This window comes from Babesia bovis (genome assembly GCF_000165395.2).
Source record: "Babesia bovis T2Bo chromosome 4 map unlocalized Chr4_2, whole genome shotgun sequence".
Classification (NCBI taxonomy): domain Eukaryota; phylum Apicomplexa; class Aconoidasida; order Piroplasmida; family Babesiidae; genus Babesia; species Babesia bovis.
In genome coordinates, this window is record NW_026261572.1 from 643484 (window position 1) to 662565 (window position 19082).

General features: G+C 43.7%; 11 protein-coding genes across 11 annotated transcripts; 9 read left to right on the top strand and 2 right to left on the bottom strand.

Annotated features, from left to right (window-relative positions):
* Nucleotides 1-28: 28 nt before the first annotated feature.
* Nucleotides 29-4241, bottom strand: BBOV_IV002840 (variant erythrocyte surface antigen-1 beta subunit). The gene is made up of 11 exons (XM_051767836.1): nucleotides 4021-4241; nucleotides 3249-3977; nucleotides 3118-3204; nucleotides 2542-3078; nucleotides 2271-2459; nucleotides 1959-2231; nucleotides 1574-1879; nucleotides 1430-1471; nucleotides 804-1367; nucleotides 502-693; nucleotides 29-383 (listed from the first exon to the last, which is right to left on the bottom strand). The coding sequence occupies exons 1-11, from the start codon at nucleotides 4169-4171 to the stop codon at nucleotides 61-63; spliced, it is 3393 nt and encodes a 1130-aa protein (XP_051623063.1). The 5' UTR covers nucleotides 4172-4241; the 3' UTR covers nucleotides 29-60.
* Nucleotides 4242-4489: 248 nt separating this feature from the next.
* On the top strand, nucleotides 4490-8635 carry BBOV_IV002850 (variant erythrocyte surface antigen-1 alpha subunit). Its single transcript, XM_001609400.2, has 3 exons — nucleotides 4490-4649; nucleotides 4767-4832; nucleotides 4872-8635. The coding sequence occupies exons 1-3, from the start codon at nucleotides 4520-4522 to the stop codon at nucleotides 8603-8605; spliced, it is 3930 nt and encodes a 1309-aa protein (XP_001609450.1). The 5' UTR covers nucleotides 4490-4519; the 3' UTR covers nucleotides 8606-8635.
* Nucleotides 8636-8966: 331 nt separating this feature from the next.
* On the top strand, nucleotides 8967-9613 carry BBOV_IV002860 (variant erythrocyte surface antigen-1 alpha subunit). Its single transcript, XM_001609401.2, has 2 exons — nucleotides 8967-9125; nucleotides 9296-9613. The coding sequence occupies exons 1-2, from the start codon at nucleotides 8993-8995 to the stop codon at nucleotides 9601-9603; spliced, it is 441 nt and encodes a 146-aa protein (XP_001609451.2). The 5' UTR covers nucleotides 8967-8992; the 3' UTR covers nucleotides 9604-9613.
* A 1057-nt stretch (nucleotides 9614-10670) lies between these two features.
* BBOV_IV002862 (putative integral membrane protein) lies at nucleotides 10671-11679 on the top strand. The gene has a single exon (XM_051767677.1). The coding sequence runs from the start codon at nucleotides 10849-10851 to the stop codon at nucleotides 11491-11493; it is 645 nt and encodes a 214-aa protein (XP_051623612.1). The 5' UTR covers nucleotides 10671-10848; the 3' UTR covers nucleotides 11494-11679.
* Nucleotides 11680-11896: 217 nt separating this feature from the next.
* Nucleotides 11897-12985, top strand: BBOV_IV002864 (putative integral membrane protein). Its single transcript, XM_051767109.1, has one exon. The coding sequence runs from the start codon at nucleotides 12266-12268 to the stop codon at nucleotides 12572-12574; it is 309 nt and encodes a 102-aa protein (XP_051623587.1). The 5' UTR covers nucleotides 11897-12265; the 3' UTR covers nucleotides 12575-12985.
* Nucleotides 12986-13559: 574 nt separating this feature from the next.
* Nucleotides 13560-14177, top strand: BBOV_IV002870 (putative integral membrane protein). Its single transcript, XM_051767548.1, has 2 exons — nucleotides 13560-13898; nucleotides 13934-14177. The coding sequence occupies exons 1-2, from the start codon at nucleotides 13631-13633 to the stop codon at nucleotides 14161-14163; spliced, it is 498 nt and encodes a 165-aa protein (XP_051623064.1). The 5' UTR covers nucleotides 13560-13630; the 3' UTR covers nucleotides 14164-14177.
* A 113-nt stretch (nucleotides 14178-14290) lies between these two features.
* On the top strand, nucleotides 14291-14730 carry BBOV_IV002875 (uncharacterized protein; the record flags this gene model as incomplete). Its single annotated transcript, XM_051767448.1, has 1 exon — nucleotides 14291-14730. Exon 1 carries the CDS (start codon nucleotides 14302-14304, stop codon nucleotides 14728-14730), a length of 429 nt encoding a protein of 142 aa, XP_051623588.1. The 5' UTR covers nucleotides 14291-14301.
* Nucleotides 14731-14765: 35 nt separating this feature from the next.
* Nucleotides 14766-16500, bottom strand: BBOV_IV002880 (RNA methylase family protein). Its single transcript, XM_001609403.2, has 6 exons — nucleotides 16132-16500; nucleotides 15864-16097; nucleotides 15582-15749; nucleotides 15379-15458; nucleotides 15098-15342; nucleotides 14766-15061 (listed from the first exon to the last, which is right to left on the bottom strand). Exons 1-6 carry the CDS (start codon nucleotides 16468-16470, stop codon nucleotides 14769-14771), a joined length of 1359 nt encoding a protein of 452 aa, XP_001609453.1. The 5' UTR covers nucleotides 16471-16500; the 3' UTR covers nucleotides 14766-14768.
* A 120-nt stretch (nucleotides 16501-16620) lies between these two features.
* BBOV_IV002890 (uncharacterized protein) lies at nucleotides 16621-17192 on the top strand. The gene is made up of 2 exons (XM_001609404.2): nucleotides 16621-17006; nucleotides 17071-17192. Exons 1-2 carry the CDS (start codon nucleotides 16691-16693, stop codon nucleotides 17121-17123), a joined length of 369 nt encoding a protein of 122 aa, XP_001609454.1. The 5' UTR covers nucleotides 16621-16690; the 3' UTR covers nucleotides 17124-17192.
* A 129-nt stretch (nucleotides 17193-17321) lies between these two features.
* On the top strand, nucleotides 17322-17966 carry BBOV_IV002895 (RNA recognition motif domain containing protein). The gene is made up of 4 exons (XM_051767307.1): nucleotides 17322-17427; nucleotides 17464-17548; nucleotides 17586-17685; nucleotides 17855-17966. The coding sequence occupies exons 1-4, from the start codon at nucleotides 17371-17373 to the stop codon at nucleotides 17958-17960; spliced, it is 348 nt and encodes a 115-aa protein (XP_051623604.1). The 5' UTR covers nucleotides 17322-17370; the 3' UTR covers nucleotides 17961-17966.
* Nucleotides 17965-18951, top strand: BBOV_IV002900 (Elongation factor P (EF-P) KOW-like domain family protein). The gene is made up of 3 exons (XM_051767174.1): nucleotides 17965-18319; nucleotides 18357-18711; nucleotides 18751-18951. Exons 1-3 carry the CDS (start codon nucleotides 18037-18039, stop codon nucleotides 18758-18760), a joined length of 648 nt encoding a protein of 215 aa, XP_051623065.1. The 5' UTR covers nucleotides 17965-18036; the 3' UTR covers nucleotides 18761-18951.
* The last annotated feature ends 131 nt before the right edge of the window (nucleotides 18952-19082 follow it).

A 19082-nucleotide genomic window follows, 5' to 3' on the forward strand; every position in this document is an offset into this window, starting at 1 on the left:
TTTGATGAACATATTTACATTATCCCTAGTTATCGCGCCGAAGGCGCCACTACTTTGCCACTATGTCTTACCAAAATACTCTAGTATCCCCCTTCCCTTCTTCTTGCCCACCATCAGTACCTCCCATGGACTCAGACTGCCCTTCCTGAACCATCCCCTACAATGCGACCTCATATGTGTCCAGTCCAGTGGCCATATGGCTCCAAAGGCAAGGTAGAGCACCGCTACTAGCCAGGCCAGGGTCAGCACAAAGATCCAGGGGAGCCTAGTGGTGTAGATGAGCTGGTTGATGGAGGTGGTGAGTTTTGTGAACTCGGTGCTTCTTTCTACGTTACCCAGTGTGGTTAAGAAGTCGTGACACTTCTTGTACTGTCCAGTAGCACCTACTACACTATGACTACCCCTAGGGCACAGTTGCGCCGAAGGCGCCCTTATAGAACTTTTATCAACTATACTACTCCACTGTCTCTACACTATCCATACTACTATACTACAACTCACCTTTGTGCAACTCCGTTACATTGCCATACCCAAAGCCATACCTGTACAATACCGGCAGTACCCCGGTACATGATACGACTGAGTGACATTTACATACTCCGGTATTACCACCACCAGTGCCACCAGATGGACATGGATCACCATGGGTTCCACTGGTGCATCCAGGTCCACATCCACCAGCTCCTGCCGCACCTACTACACCATTAATCCATATGATATGGTTGCGCGCCACTCTAACGGACACTCGTGCGCCGAAGGCGCCCCTATCTCCATTGGCGCGCCCTTAAAGCACTAGAACCTACCATTTTTACACCCATCATCCTTACAACTAATCTCCCTAAACGCCTCTTCCAACCCCTCTAGTCCTGTCTTGAACTCCCCTATCAAATAGACCAACCATGACAGGTAGGTCCCGGCCATCGCTGGACTCAACTGGCCATACTGCTGGCCACTCAGAGGAGAGAGGTATTTGGCACCACTACCTGTATCACACTCTGTTAGGCACTTAAGGTGACCTTCCTTGCCGCCACTGCAGATTCCGCTGTTATTCCACGTGGTTAGTGCCTCGACCACTGCATCACCATTGTTACCGATACCTTTCATCCCCAGTCTGACATCCCCCTCTAATCCTTTCAACTTCTGATGCACTCCCTCTTGTCCACCTTTACTGTTTCCCCCAATGTAGACTATATAGTAATAGAACCCAAAGAGGTCACCCAGAGTCCGTGGCACTGTGGGAGTAATACATGCCAGTAGTCTCAGTAGTACCACTAGGGTGCCATGGCACTTCACTGGGTCACAGTAGTACTCCAGGAGATGAAATAGTGTATTCCCAGTGCAGTGGGCAGGATAGTGAGTGGCAGTGCCTGCTACAGGATGAGTCCATGTGACTACCAGGGCGTCCTTATAGAACTAGGGTGGGACGTACCTCCTGTCAGTTGCTGTGTCTTGTGGCTTCCAGTATTTAAATCTGTGCATACCGTGAGTCACTATTGGTTACTGTGGCGCCCAGGGGGTGCCCCTAGGGTATATACAGTGCCTTAGGGGTGCCATATAGAGTACTGGGACGTACCTTTGAAGTGGTTTACTCTGACTTGACCACCGCTAGTGCTACTGCTAGGAGTCTCGGCGCTCCATCCCATGGGAACAGGGCATAATTGAGGATAGTATCCGTGTGGATCCTGTTCTTTTCCATTAGAATCTACCGATTTGTTCATGTGATCCTCGATAGATGGATAGGGATTCGTCTCACTATCGGAACTCTTGCCTATTGTCTTTTTGCATGCCATGGAACCCAACGCATCACACAGGAATGCCATAAGTGGTGACTCATTACTGGCATTTTTCTTGCAATTGCAATCCTTCCCAGCACCACTACCTACTAATCCATTACTCCATCAAACAACTATAGAAAGCACTATGGCGCGCGACTGTAGTGCTGGAAAAGAACAACGTACCCTCTGTCTTACATAACCAAGGAGACGAAATGCTCACTCCTCGCCCAGAATTAACTCCACTACCATACCTACAACTTTTCCAGCCCAGCACTGTCTTTCCTGCTGCTCCTGCTCCTACGGCCGCTATCGCGCCCGTACTACACTGCTTCCTCAGGAAATAGAGCTGGTAGAAGCAGTGGTATACATATACCCTCAGTTGGTCCAGGCACTGGGCGGGAGAGCCGTCCATCTGGAAGCCAAAGAGCCCATTGGCGTACATCCCATGGAGGGGGCCTATAAAGTGTTAGGGAGTAGTACTGCTAGGGTACTTACCAAACAGGGATACATCCAGGTGGTACCCGCCGTAGCAGACTTCACCTCTCTGGAGCTTCGGGTCAGGCTGCGTCTTGGCAGCTGTATCTGCAGTTTTGTCTTTCTCGTCAAGTTTACACCTCTTATTGCGGTCTTTAGCGTGTTCTGGACACTTCTTCTTCTCCGCAGCAGCTGCTGCTGCCGGACCTACTACACCATGACTCCACATGACTACCCCTAGGGCACAGTTGCGCCGAAGGCGCCCTTATAGAGCTATGTCTATATCACTCACCTGACACAGCAGGAGCACTTTCAGTGCCACTGGTAGCTATGGTCCCCTGGATACCGATGAGTACCAGTGGGCAGTAGCCACAGGCGGCCAGTAGGTAGTGGGTAATACAGTCCCTCTTGAGTTCAGTGCTCTTGTTGTATTCCGTACTTTCCAGTGTCAGTTTCTGCTCATTTAGTGGCTTTTTCTGATCATCCTTAGGCAATATATCCTTCATCTTGCCATCCATCCTCCCTACCAGGTCCCTGTACCCCTTACTATAGGGCAATGCACTTAGCCAGTATAGGATCTCACGGATGGTCCGGGGTTTCCTGGGAGCAGTGTCTTTCTTGGTATCAGTTGCACTGGGAGTACCACTGGCCGGCTTCCCCGGCGGAGTCACTCCCTTCGCCCCGGCACTGCCTGCCCTGAAGTACCCACTGGCCAGGATGTGGAGTACCAATAGGGGGTAGTCATTGCATATGGATTCAGTTTTATTGTCCTTCTTCAGTGCTTCCTTCGCCTTGTCATAGATACTACTGTAGTACTCAGCTACACTCTCTGGGTCACATTGGTACTATAGAGGAGGTGGTAACGTACTGTTGTCAGCGCCTTTAGTGAATTCCAGCCATGATACTCCCTTACTCTTATCCGTCAACAATTCCTGAACAAACCCTCCCTTCTTATCTACCACACCATAAGTCCACATGACCACCCTAGGCAGTACTTACCTGGAGGACTCCCCTGATTCAACCTCTCCAGGTCATAGCCCATGGCCGCCATGAATGAGCCGAGACCGGCCTGGTCAGCAGCACTGATATCATGCAGCTTACTATCCTTCCACCTACTACTTCCACCTGTTAGGAACCCCAATTGACTGAGTCCACTCCAGATGAGACATACTGACCCTAGGAAAATCCGGGCCAGGAGGTGGACCTTATCAGAGTCACTGGATATGGAGGTCCAAAGGTAGTTTTCAGGAAAGCTGCTGGGTGGACTAGTGGCTTTGCAATAGGCCGATAGGTAGCACTTCTTGCCACCACTGGTACCACACTTGGAACAACCATGACTACCGCTACCACCACTGGTACAACACGTGGCACCAACACCAGCACCACTACGTTCACACGCCTTTCCTATACCCTTACTCTTTCCACTTGTTCCCTTAAGACAACAATCATCTCCTGTATCCTGCCACCCAACCCACTTCTGCAGTCCCAGTGCCAACTGTTCTATCAGTGTCCCTATGACCTCGGTGCCACCGGCACAAGTACTACTGGCAGCACTAGTGCTGCCACTATGGACCAGTCCCAGGTCCTGGAGCACTGGATTGACAATAGTACGTTCCTCTGTTAGGAGCAGGTCGTCCCAGTACCTGTCAGTACTGGGACCAGGGGACCCTGGGTCCTTGGCGTCATACAGTAGGTCCTTCACTGCCTTGGCCAAGTAGCACAGACAGTCTGTGTGGTCATGTGGGAGCTACTGTGAGTACTATTGACTTACGAGGGCCATTACTAGTGCTCGCCGGCTTCGCCGCCTCATTCTTCTTACCATCCTTACCAGTTACCCTCAGGACCCAGTCAATGGCCTCCTTCAGGTTGGTGGGAGCCTGGGTGAGGCTTTCATGAGGCTTCCAGGAGTCCGTTTTAGCCATTGTGTCACCACCCCTTGTTTCGAGATTGTCCAGTAAGGGTGGCACTATATGGTAGTCAGTGGTAGTGACAGTGTAGGTATCGGGGTGGAATCCTAGGGAGGTGGAGCGCGCCGTAAGAGGTAGTGGCGCCTTCGGCGCGACAGTACTTTGGAGGCGCGCAATGTGAGTAAAGGGGATTCCACTCTTACAACGGGATCATCTCCACCGTGTGACCTGGTGGAATCCCATAGAATAGTATGCGCGCCACCAATCTACGGGCGCGCTCAGTATATATAGGATTCCACCCCGATAGCCACTCCACTACCTCACCACTGTGAGTACTGCTGAGTACTCCTATAGGCACTGACAATGGCCGTGAAAAGCACCTTCACGCCGAAGGCGTCCCTGACTGAGGCACCTACCAACCTGAAGGAGGCCATTGACTGGGTCCTCAGGGTAACTGGTAAGGATGGTAAAGCACTGAACAAGGACAAGGGAGGTACGTTACTGTAGACATATGCATAGTATGCGCGCCGTATATAATAGATGGCGCCTTCGGCGCGACAGTGACCGTTACAGTGGCGCGCCCAGTCCTATGGAAATCATTATTGTACAGAATGTATATGTGGCCTGGCGGCGGCAGTGACTGACCTACTGCAGTCAGTACAACTGGAGTACAATGGTAAGTAGACAGTACTAGAAGTAGTTCAGCATATTATAGGCTATCAAGGTGAGTCTAATGGCACTGATCCAAAGAAAGGCCCCCCAAAGGGGAATGTCACAGAGCGCCTCAATGAGCTATTCTCCCTAGTCCAGGGACTAGGTGGTACTGCAGTGGTCCGGACCTATATAGACCAGCTGGCACAGGTACTCAGTGCACTCGTTGGGTGGAGTAAGATAGAGACGTGTTGGACCAGAAGTGGCGAGTGCAAGGTCGGTGGTAAAGGGAATCAACATGGCACTAAACCGGAGTGCACGTATCTACAGGATGTAAAGCCGGACAACAAGTGTGACTCTTGTGGGTGTATGAAATGGAATGTGCCCGAGGCGGATGATAACAAGAATGGACACCACCTAGGAAGGAGGTGTAAGAGAGGTAATGGCTATACGTGCGGCGCAGAAAACTTTGGTCGTGATTACAATGCTCTAGAAGGATATAGGTCAGCGTACCCTAGTAGTGCTATCAACATAAGAAAGTCATTTCTTAAATCCGATAAGATAGAAAATCCGCCATCGTGGAACAATCTAAAATGCTCACCAACTGGTAGTACTATCAATAGTACTACTATTACTCAACGCCGTCACCAATGTGCTCGTATACTACTAGGGTCAGTATGTCTCATTTGGAGCGGCATTACTTATATGTATTGGACAGGAAAGTATGCCGATAGTAGTCCCCGATGGAACAATCACATTTTGGACGGTAGTGGTCTAGATGATGGTACCCTGTCCCAATGGCTACAGGCCCTAGGGTTTCCTAGGGAAATGCTTAATAACAGCGGACCACAGAATAGACTTGATAAGGTCATATGGGATGGGATTATGGATAAGTTATATTTGGGATTCCCGGAAACTGGTAAGTGGAGTGCCGATAGTGTCCATGGCTATGACAACGAAGATAACACCTTTAGGAATCCAGCTGGTATGAACTATGCTGGATATATACATACCGTAGACAGGGGTGCATTTTGCAGCAACGCTACTGTCTTCAAGAATGGTGAAGGCTCTAGTACTAGTGAAGAAAACATCAACAAATGTGGTGCCTTGTACAAGCTCTATATCCTATCATGTGCCTACTTTACCGGGTTACAGAACAAAGCTCCGCCGAAGGCGGAAAATACAACCCCCAAGACCATCCGTGAGATCCTCTACTGGCTCAGTGCATTGCCCTATAGTCAGGCTTATAAGAAGATACTAGAGCATTCCAAGGAAGTATTGAAGAAGGTAGCACCAGATAAGGATGGTACTCAAACGCTCTCATTCCTTCAAACAGGCCGTTGGCATCCTATTACAGTTCATGAATTCAACCTGTTTGCCCACTTCCAAGCAGTGACTCAGTACTGCCCACTGGTGCTCATAGGTATCCAGGGTGGTATACACAGCACTGACAACACTAAAGAACCTGCCATTCACTCCCTCTATGCCAACTCTCACTTCTCCTTCACCTACCCAGAAGTACCCATCCAAGCATACAACCAGGTGGTCCACTACATTAGGGCTCTATTCTACCAACTCTATTTCCTTAGGAAGCAATGTGCAGTCAAGGTCACTTACGGAGGGAAATGGCGGGAGTGTAGGTATGGGGATGGAGTAGTCTCCAAGGGGGTAATCAGCTGGATGTGCCTGGGGTGTGACCCCATGGAACATGATAGGAAAAAGAGGGTAGGGAAGGTAAATGGGGAGTTGGGAAAAGTGGTGGCCCAGGGGAAAGACAGTGTTCCAGGGGCACTAAAAACATTATTGGAGAAGATTGGTGAAGTAGTGGTCCAACTGGGTAATGCCCAGGAGGCATTGGAAGGGAAGAAGCCAGAGGCTATACTGGGGGTGAAGGCGGCACTAGATAGTGCCAAGGGAAAACTAGAGGGGGTTAATAGTGGGCTGGCTGGGAAACTAGGGGAGGCTAAGACGAAACTAGGGGAGCTGACGAATGGTGGTGGTAATGGAATACTAGGGGAGTTAGCTGGGGATCGTGGACTAGAGAAGGCAACGAAGATTAATAGGAAAGGAATAGTTGAGTATGATCCCGGTAAGAACAAGATAAGTGAGGCTATCAATAAGGTACGAGAGGTACTGAAGCTAATGAAGGAGGGAGTGGAGAAGCAGAAAACGGAAGATAGAAAGGATATAGTAGATGAAACCAAATTTGTCGTAGGCGAAATTTCGGGGCTCAGTTTGACGGATAACAAAATAGAAAGCGTCCTTAAACAAGTGATATCCCATGAGTATATCACACTACTCAATGCCATCAACAATCTCCTTTCCATCTGCAACTCTCCCAAGTGCCACTCATGTGACCAACACTCTACGAAGTGCGGCCAACCATCAAATCCCACTGTCTGTCCAGCATGTCTCCAACCCACTACCACCGGTGTTCCCTCTCCTCTCCAGGCATTCCTAGAGGACAGGTTACCGGGCTTTAGTTGTGACGTAGTACGAAACGATGGCAAAGATGATCCAACATACCCTCCTGCTGCATCCCACCTAGGACACTGCAATGGCTCAGGCCAGTGCTGCCCCTTGCCAATGGGCTTCAGAAACAAGTTCCAGGAAGGAATCACCCATACCGGTCAACGCCTTTATGGTATCCTCTACTTCTTTAGTAACGAGAACATGATGCAGTCTTGTGTTTATACACTAGTGAGGGTCACAGCAGCTCTCAGTGCTACGACACCACAGGTATTGGGTGACGTCTTTGGGTTCTTTAGGGGTGGTATAGGAAATCCACTAAAGGGAAAGAACAAGAAGGACAAGGAAGTGCCGTGTGGGCACCAAGGCGATCCGTCAAAGAAAGGAGAAGATCAATACTTTTGCGGCTGGTGTGCCTCTGGGTTACGGGATGAAGTACAAAAGATAGAGTGGGTATTCAATGGGACGGAGGCAGGAGGGCATTACATGGACAAAGTCGGCACAGCACTAATAGATATTAAGGGCAGTGACAGCACTGCTACTACCACTGCATATTCCAGCACTGATACTGCCAATACCTCCCTCTCACGACTCACTAAGAACTGCCAGTACCTCTCCCCCCTAACAGGTGAACTCTATACCGCAGTGAGTGCCACCTTCGGTAACACATACCTCTCATGGGTACTGTACCTATCAGATGCGCTTCATTCAGGACTAGAGTCACTCTCTGAGGCATTCCAACAGATTGAATGCCGTGGCTGTAAGGGACAGTGTGACCCCAATAAGTGCAAGAAGGGAAGTCATGGAGCAAGAAGTGATGGACAGTGTGGATGCCAATCAATCGTATCATGTACCGGGGTACTACCGGTATTGTATAGGCATGGCTTCAGCTATGGTAACCCATTCAACCTGGAGGGGTACCAACAGAAGGATGGAAACAAGAATGAGGATGGGCAGTTCGACATCACAAAGGCAAGCAGTACTAGAAAGTGTCACGAATTCTTGGACAGTCTCAGTGCAGTGATTGACAAGAACAAGCAGGAAGGCGCCTCTCAGCAGCAGGACCAGGAACAACATCCCCTCACCAATCTCCTCTCCCAGGTCGGCAAGCTCCAATACGACATACGGCTCCCCTGGATCTTTGTCCTCACGTTAGCCTGGCTAGTAGCGGTACTCTGCCTTGCCTTTGGTGCCATATGGCCACTGGACTGGACACATATGAGGTCGCATTGGTTACGGGGTGGAGAACACCAGTGGCAATGTATGTGGTATAAGGTAATGACGGGGAGGAAGGGAATGGAATTGGTGGAGTATTTTGGTAAGACATAGTGGCGCCTTCGGCGCAACGGTGCTAAATGATATACACTAGTGTCACTCACTATATATAGTAGCGCTATAGGTAGTGTTCTTATAGTGGGCATTAAAAGCCTACACATTACAGTGAAATCAGTCCATTGAGCAGTGCTAATATAGAGTAACTGGGATATATATGGAAGGCTGGAGTTAGTTCACTGAGCAGCTGCTGGGCGCCCTTCCATGGTACCACAGACATTCAAATTTGCCCAGTGGGTTCCATGAAGTGGCAGTGACTGCAATAGGTAATGGTACGTATGACGTACATACAGTACATTGTCATTGGGGGTCATAATATGGCGCCTTCGGCGCAACGGTGCCTATAGGGGTGGTCATGTGGAGTAATTGTAACATAGAAAACCCATGGGTTCCACCCAGCCTTTGGCACCAATTGACAGGAACAGTGTTATTATAGACAGTATGGCACCAATTGAAGGAAACAGTGTTATTATAGTTATGGGTCTCCAGGACGGTGTAACGGAGATGTTGTTATACTGTTGGTATAGCTTTAGTCAAATTGTTTATACGTTATAGTTGTGATTCCACTGAAACTGCGGCTTAGCTTTGGGTAATTCTTTCATAAAAGTTTCACAAAAGTTTGGTTGCACTTTTGCTGAAAGTTTAGTATAAAAGTAGTGCCTTTTCGGGGTAATTATGGTGACGTAGGTCCGAAGAAGTGCCACGAGTTCCTAACGACACTGGGTAACGTAGAAAAAAGCACCGAGTTCCAAAAACTCACCAACTCCATCAACCAACTCATCTACACCACCAGGCTCCCCTGGATATTTGTTCTCACGCTAGCCTGGCTAGTGGCGGTACTCTACCTTGCCTTTGGAGCCATATGGCCACTGGACTGGACACATATGAGGTCGCATTGGTTACGGGGTGGAGAGCACCAGTGGCAATGTATGTGGTATAAGATGATGACGGGGAGGAAGGGAGTGGATCTGATGGAGTATTTTGGGAAGAATTAGAGATACTATGAGGTTGTCCGAGGTGCACCAAGGAAAAGCAACAACCTCTAGCCTCTTTCCATAATTTAATAGACTTTTTTCGTAATGTTAATTATAAATTTATACGCTTGCTTGTCATTGTCCGGAATTACTGTTTCATTTCACACCAGACTTAACGACTACAGCAATAGTGAAGTATAAAATAACTGTTCACATGGATGCGGTATTGACATACTAAGTAATCTACGGATTTCGTTAAACCATGAGATTTGCCACGTATAGTTTTATAATTCTTGAAGTACTACAGCACGCAGATGGCACCCTATATCGGGTGATATGGTTATACAATGTACGTAATCGTGAAGGTGCTGCTTGGCAAAACTATATCTTATGGATCGCGAATATACTATATTCTGTGGCTGCGCAACAAGAACTGGCTTAACAAAAAAATATAAAACGCACTGTGGACCTTCTAAAGTTAATTACCGCCTCCACATATTTTGTTTATCTGAATGAAAGATACAATTATCATAAACATCCTTACATAATAGGAAATAGAATCAAGTTAGGCTTGAAATAAGATGCGATGAGAGTTGCAGTAAACCTATAGATCTGGACAACAAAGGAACTTCGATTTTTGGTATACAATGTTACCACCGTCAAGTTGCCACAACATGTTATTAAGAATGCCTATTTATGAAAGCACGAGTATATGATCGTGACCTATGGAATTCATAGGCCAATGTCTATGACTTTAGATTATGCACTGAGGAAGGGGTGAATCCAAACCATTCAAAGTAATAATCGACCAATATTAGCTTCATAATGTTAACTGTACCACAGGTCAATTTATCTAAAATTTCCTGAGACATTGATAAGCTAAAGCTATATCAACGCATTATTGATATGCAATAAATAAATTAAGTAATTTGTTCTGACATATGAGTCACATTTGATAAAGCAATTTAGTGCCGCATTAAAACACCGTGATTAGGCTTCTGAATGGCACTCCAAACCGTTAAGTATTTATGACTATGTGGTGTGTTCCCCCCGAAGCCATTTGAAATTACGCTTCATTTTACTCATAGATAATTTGCAATAAAAGAAAAGATAATATAGCATGATTAGATTCATGCGAATGAATTGCAATATCAATCGGACTTAAATAGCGGCTTCCTTTGTTCCGGTGCCCGTTGAGTGAATATATGATTTATTGTTTATATCGAGCTGCTGAAATCAACCGATTATCAAACTGTCATAGAATAAATGCGATATGCACTATGTTCGGTCACGGCTATAATGGAGGAGACTTATTATGAAGAACCAACAGTTAAGCTGCTTGGCACAACTGCTTCCAGAGGAACGGTCATATATGCCAGCATAGGGGTAGGGATCGCTTTAATCATATTAGCGGTTGTATTGGCTATAGTATGTAAGAATGGACAACATGATAGCTCTAAAGATAATATAAAATGGGTCGTCATTGGTATTTTGTTCTTAATAGTGATCCCAGTATTACTTTTACTTATCCTAGGCGGACAGCTGAACTTGCATCTTAAGCGGGGCAGAGCCATCCTATACTCTCAGTATCCTTACGAATCATATATAAGCAAAATTTTGGATGGAAGATTAGATATAAACGACGTACTATTGTTCATTGGATATGCGCTTATATGCATCGGAATCGTATCGGTAATAGGTGTGTCCATCTATGTTTTGGTAGAGGAAAAGAGTCAAGTAACAAAAATTGCAGTTTTCGTCAGTATCGTTCTTGGATTTTTACTTATAGGAATAATTATGTACACAGCGAATCCTACACTTTTTAAGAGTTTCATAAATGGTGTATTTCACAAAACTGCTAAAAAAGTTGCTGAAACTGAATCGGATAGTAGTTGCACATCTACGAAGTAAATTGGACAACAATTTCAGCTTCACACCGACATATACGAGAGAATTTTTCAAAGCCACAAAGATATCGGTGCTACTGATAAAAAAATAAAGCAAGCGTTATTAAGATTATCATTGTATACAAGTCAGTGTGTAAGATATATGCAACGTATACATACGGCGTACCTGTCTACATACCACAGTAGAAGTATAAACGAAATTATCACAATAATACGCAAGATGAAATCGCAACTTATTAACATAAACGTCACTAGATGATTAGATTGATGCTATGCTCAGTGATGGAAGATGCATGTGTAGTCAACGCATATTAATGATACATATACGAGGCTCCACGATGCGGACAAAGCAAGCGGATAAATTGGCCATACACGCAAAGTAATCCATTATTTCGAACAACAATGAGTCTATATGTTCTACCTAAATAACACTTAGATATGATCTATTAATCCATGTGTAACATCTCTCGTTATCGGCGGATTTTCTATCTCCCACATTTTACGAGTATGAGTGTCTATAATAGCAGAACGCAGGAAGTCAATGTGTTCAATGCTTGGTGCCTTCATAATGGTTGATGATTCATAAGGTTTCCAGTTGATGACATTTTAGACATAGCAATATTTATGCTGAACGTTATTGATTCTTATAATTTACAGTGTATTTCCAGTTAATGTGTATTGACATGTGCAGCTTGTGCACATAATATCGTACTGTCTTGTATCCCATGGAAGGCGCCCTCGATGCTACACACCACAGGAAGCCAGAACATATTTAAATGCACTTTATATTGCAATGTGAATTACATTGTGTTATAATGCGGCCTATTGGCCTGCAACTGGGTTCGTGTTATTCAGCTGTGTTAGCTATAATGAACAATTCATGGAGCCTTCTTGTATTTGTGTTGTTTCTAACGTACTGCGATGTTAATTCCATTATTATAGGTGTTAATGTTGGAAACAGTCTCCGACAACAACACACATCTTCTATATGTTATTGTCCTGTTGCTTTCACAGCCTCGATTCGTCGAGATGTGAATGCAAAACATGCGTCATATGATCTGCGTTCAATTCGGATCAATGTTTAGGTTAAATGAGGAACATATATTAATGCAGATTATTTGCATTCCCAACTTATTGATGTTCTAGAAGAGCCATCCTAACTATGGTTCTATTCTTTATAATTACATCGCGACGAATACATTTTCCCCGCTGTGCATTGCTCCCATAGCTAGGAGACAATTTTTTAGAACGTTGGTTTTACATTAACTAAACGAATCACACTATATCACGTGCGGCAAACATAGACACTTCCTGCACATACATTCTTAGCGGCTTACACAACTACGGTTAGTATTTGTTAATAGATCATGATACAGAGGAGGTAAAAGTGGCCAATGAAAAATGTTTATAGACATACATTTCTTCTACCATATATAAAACCTTTTGTAGTTCTTAGAATCTATTCGCACTGTGCATACCACTAAATCCCATGGAATTCTATGTTATGTACTCTACGCACGGGGTAAAACCACACAGACGTATTCTCATTACTCATACGAATTGAGAGGAAGAAAGTTGCTATTTTGTAGCACGATTTATTGCACATGTACTTAACGATTGGCTGTAATAATAAAAACATACGCTTCGGTTCATAATATGGAACCGATAAATCAATCGTTCAAAAAGCGCATCACCGCAACATACCATAAGGCATCAATGCCTTCGACGAACTGTAATGGTAAATACCAAAAATAATTCTACAAATGGCAAACAATTTTTTATATCAAAGAATATTAATGCTTAAGAAATAACACATGTCACCTTACTGAGCACAGACAACGCGCATGCAGTGTCATATAAGTCATGTTGCCAACATAGCACTTTTACGATTTTATGCAACTCTTGGAGTATATATAGCGTTTTAATAGGCATATTTACAACGTGTTATAGGTTGAAATAGGTGTTCAGTACGAATTTAGGATAACATTATATTCAACTCCCCGATAATAACTATTCTGGGATTCCAACAGTACTGTTGCATTGCCTCATCAACACACCATATTACACCTCACATGTAATACTTTTCAATGTTTTATCGAAACATTTAATTGTATTACAATATCAACAGTCTTCATACAAAAATGGCAGCTACAACTTTCGTTTCTTGCCGTGGGTGCAACAGGTTCGGTGTCATCTCCAAGATGATCGTTAGTGCATTAGCCCTTTTTTATGTTGCATCTGCTATCGTATATTGTGGTAAGATCGACGACGACGACGACATACCTCGCACTGTTACTCTGACTCCCACTGCCCATTCTTGCCCTTTTGGAACTCTGCCTGTTTCCAAGAATGCTAAGCGTGGAAATGACAAGTGTGCTGAGAACAAAGAGCAACATCTATCAAATAAACGTATGTTTGTTTCGATGTTTTATCATGTACCTTAGGTTGCCCCGGAAAAGTATGTGCATGCGGGAAGTCCGATATTGCACAAGCCGAAGGATCTGGTCTTGAAAAAAGTGCTTCCTTTATGGAGGTCGAGGATCCTATAGTGATCATTTCAGACTCTGTGGATGAGGAAGCCACTGAAAGCAATGAGGGCGCTAGGCCTACTGCCGGCAAGTGTATTCCTAGGGAGATTGAGTCTCCAGACGTGCGCTACGAAAGGCTTGTTTAGAGCATTCCAGCTTCTTTGAGGCCACGCGTGTTAAAGTATCCAACAATCGAGGCACTCCCAGGTTACTTGGTTGATTTAATAAGCTACCACTTTGTACAGAAGCGTTATGAGCGTTTATTGCCTGTACTTCCTAAATCCATGATCAAAGACATTATGCCATACAGCAGAATGTGCCAGATTCCTCGTGATCTTTTCATTGAGTTGTCCACTTACATCATTAAGAAGATCGATTTCGACTTGGGATATGACCCTGCTCTTATAGCAGCGCGTTACGAGAGGCTTCGTTACCAGCTTCCTGCAAGTCTTGCTCGCCAGATTCCACAAGACGGTGAAATTGCTCTGCATGATGCTTTGGCTTATGATGTTGTTCGCTATTTGATCAAGGGAATTGTGAAAGTATTCCCTGATCTATACACTGACAGGTCACTTACAGCTTTTGCAGGAAACCCAGTAGCTCCTTTCAACCGCCGCATTTTCTTCTACAGTGACATGCTTTTGATTGGTAAAACAATGGAGAGGTACAGCCTAAAGACATATTCTGATGACGAGCCCAGGCGCATTTTCTAAATTAACGCAGTTTAATTGATATACGACAATGCAGTTAATCATTGAGATGCAGTGTTACATTTGTTGCTTTTAGTCAGGGTGACTATAAATCTTGAAGCATCTCCGGCTAAAGACTGCAAGCCGAGGTGTAGGACATGCAACGTTGCATGACGCAAGGTTTGCAACGTCTCCACGATTTTGTTGTTTTTAGTAGGCAAAAGAAATACTAGCCTACCCCCTGGCACTAGCATGCTAGCAGCAATAGAAAGCAGATTTTCTATAAGACTATCTACAATACCATCATCTGCAGTATCATGTAAGAGTCTGCGATTCTTCGCACTAGCTCGTATACCTATTGAACATATGTTTTTTGAATCTATGATCTTACCGTAGGGTGGATCTGCGATAATTGCATCTACCCACTCTCTTTTTCCGCTGTCGGATTGTAGCATACCTCTCCAAACGGTACTTCTGTTATCGAAGCGTAAAATGTCAGGGTGGCACAGATTGTAGAAGGTGAAATTAGTATATGCATTCTTTTGAAGCTCTGATGGTGGTAAATTACGATTGTGATGGGCCATTGACCATCCCTTCAGTATTCTCATATCGATATCACTGCCGAAGCATATAGCTCTATGCAGATTTTTGGATGTTCTATTCCCAACTTACCCAAGGTGTGTCGCTGCGATTAGAGATCCTGCTGACCCAACGAATGGATCCAAAACTACTGAACCTTTCTTCACTAATGCCTACAGACCGATGAACTCAGCTAGAAACTTACAAGATATAATCGGCATCTACCACTGGCCGTTGACAACGCAACGGCACAGTGCTCCCATGAATATTGATATAAATATGACTATTTAGCCTACCAAGTTTGCCATAATGAAAGCTAGCATATTATCCAATGTAGTGGGAGCCAAAATTGGCCTTCGAGTTAGGGAGTATTTATCCCACCAATACCCAATATCGCAACGGTCTCGAATGTAATGCCCAAAGAATATTTTTTCCATATGTTTTGAACTATCACCTTCATATTGCTATAAAGGAATATTATTAGTGATAGACAAGTGCAACACAACTATCAGGTATTACATGGGTAATAACACTGGCCACAGTGGCTTTACATCGCAGAAAAGCATGCTATAACTAACCTCTATTATTGCAATTTTAGTTTCTGGATTTTTAATATCAACTTTACCCGCCATGTCGAACAGTTCTGACATTTCTTCTAGTATGGCAACTTGTCTACCTTGGTCATTTTTACCGTTGAAGCAGTTAAACTTAGCACACCAACGTTTATTTACAAGCGTTTCATCAATCCTTTTTTCATGATTGCATTTAATATCTTGCATTATTTCATCATAGCTTTGTCCTTCTACCCATACCTAAGAATATTAGTACGGTTGAAGGGCAACATACATCAATCACTCCTTTGAGTAAAATGGATCTATCGAAAATTGCAATAGCTGTATCTATAGAAGGCACATTTGCATAATAGAAAACATTTTGCTTATTTTTTGCAATTTTTGTCTCTTCTGTTGTGTTTCCTGAGAGCAAAGCTTTGTAGTAATCGTCGAATGAACGATAGCATCCATTTTCATCAAAAGGGTTATTAGAGAAGTGCGATACGTCTTTATACTCACTTAGCTTGAACTCCTCCGAATTGAGCCCAAAGAGTGTAGCGAGTGATTCTAGCTCCGGTTGAATCAATTCATTATAGTCTGGATTAAGAGTCATCCAGAAAAGCAGCCTGACCATTTCTACATTTTCTCTTAGTACTTAAAAATACACACTACAATTACAAATAAACTACATTATTATGTGTGGACAAGTTCTCCAATATATCGTACACACCAAGGTTTGTATACGAATGTGTTTGCAGGTGTCATTAAATAAACACTATAGCAATTGCTATTTTTATATAAACACAGCATTTTAAGATGGAACCTGTCTATTGAAAGCATCCATAGCACCAAGGATGACAAAGGCAGCATCATCCCGTAAGGATTCTAAGAAGAAAGTTCTGAATCAACCAAATAAAAAGAATCCGGAGTACGCTACAGAAAAGCGCAAGTTAGATGACATATTTAAATCATTACGTCACAAGTCAACAGTTCGTTCTCAGGAAGCTGAAACAGTAAGTCCTGTGACAGCATCCACTGGCAAGGCATCATCATCGGTTTCACGCTTATCAAAGCCCAAGGAGACTTATAAGCGAGTCGTCACTTCGGCGAATAACAGGAAACACACGGAAGACAATCTTCCTGTTTATACCATTGAGGAGCTTAACATCGGTACGTTTTGATCACACTACATAAATATGTGCAATCATATAATGAATATGTAACCTATATACAGGTAAAGGAGGCAACACTTCACTATGCCCGTTTGACTGTGACTGTTGCTATTGATGTCGACTGAAACTTTCTGTATTTGAACTCTATGTTCACATATAGATGGGACATTCGTAAGGTTTTAACGATATGTAATAGTGCAACGCCAATGAACATGTTCATTAAGACGTATTAAATAAACATGTGTTAGTTTTATTAGGCTTTATGATGCCTTAAGGTGTACACACCCGCTTTCTGAAGCGCGTCACGTATAAGCAATATTAAACGACCATTTACTTTCGACTCACATGAAGAATACTATACAATGCAGCAAAGAGCCATTAAACAACTGGAAGATTGCAGTTGGCGTTTATTACTGAAAGTAAGTGTGTTACGTAATTATCTTAACGTACTCTAGGGGCTACCTTTTGACGTAACTCAGCAGGATATTTTTACACTGTTTAAACATACAGATAGCATAACGTCGATTACAATACTAACCAGTACGTTCAACTTCTCTTGATTAAACAACTGATCCAGAAGGGAATACACCCACCGGTAGTGCAATTGTACGTTTCGCATCTGAAAATGATGTTACCCGCGCTTTGAAATCTTTAAAAGAACCATTTATTCGTAAAAGGTATGGTATATATATTCTGGAATCATTGCTAATTGTATTATTGCCACAGAATTACTAGCATTTATGTTACATGTAGCGTATATCTGTGTTATGAGCAATGCTATTTATTAAATGTAATTTTTACTCAATGCCTATGTGTAACATTTATATTCTTTCATCTTTATAATAGGAAAGTTGAAGCTACACTGGATATCACGGATTTCTCTCATCGTATTCAGACTGTTCACAAACCTATTGCCGTGGACAGATTTAGGCTCCCCCGACGATATTTCTGATCATATTGTGTATATATTACTATAGCTATTGGAAGATTCAAATGACCTATTGTTATCTATCAGAATCTTGGTCACCATGTCCCGCATAGCTGCATTGAATATTATCGGAAATCATGGAAAAAACAGATTTCCTATCTGTTTAAGCATTCGTAATGGTTTTGGGTATCGGAGTAACAATCGACAAACGTCGATTTGGTGCAAGAAAGGTTACGAGTCACAGACAAATTACTTTACCACCTCATGTAACAGAACCTTCGGTTTAGGAATTCAGTACGGCAAAGTCAACGAAAGCATAAAGCGGTGCTTCACGACATTTGCTGGCAGTTCTTTGAAATCGGGAATGATCTTCTTGCATGATGGTATTTTTCACAGATTCATTATACTATCCTAGAACAGATAAATATTGTGAAGTAACTTCAAACCGTCAAGTAAAACAAGGGCGTGGATCAGCTTCGTTACAGGTGGAATATGTGGAATTACCCAGTAGGAAGCCTATGACAATAAATCTTCCAATTGGCGCAAAAGTGGACAAGATCGACTTAGAAAAGCAAGGTGCCCTGGTACAATATTTTGATGAAGATGCACGTGAGTTAGTGGTGTCCGATGAGAGTTTCGAAGAGAAACGGATATCTGCGTCAACGATAGGCGACGGTGTTAAATTGTTGGAGGCGGGGGATGAGCTTCAGCTGTTTTATCACGATGATACCATAGTCAAGGTATCCTTACCAAACACTATAACATCTCGTCTGAAGTAAGTGTTGTGACACCAAAACGTTCATTCTCATCCCAGGAAAAAATAAGTCAGAAACCTGATGTTTATAGTATCATATAGCAATCTCACAATTTGGCATGCGCCAAGTATACAATGGTCATAACATTTATCCAGATATAGAGAGGAGTTCACCAAGTGCTATATCTACCAATACGACTAAACGATGACCTTGGATAATCGATTCATTGATGTATTTATTTTGGGCTTTCGTTACACATACACCTAATACTCATTAGTTTGTTTGTTCATAGTGCATTATCAACCTTTTCGAATTATTGTGGAATAAAAATGAGATAACCATTGCACAGCAGATTTGTCATCTCTGTCACCGTTGGGGTGTGATGTTCTAT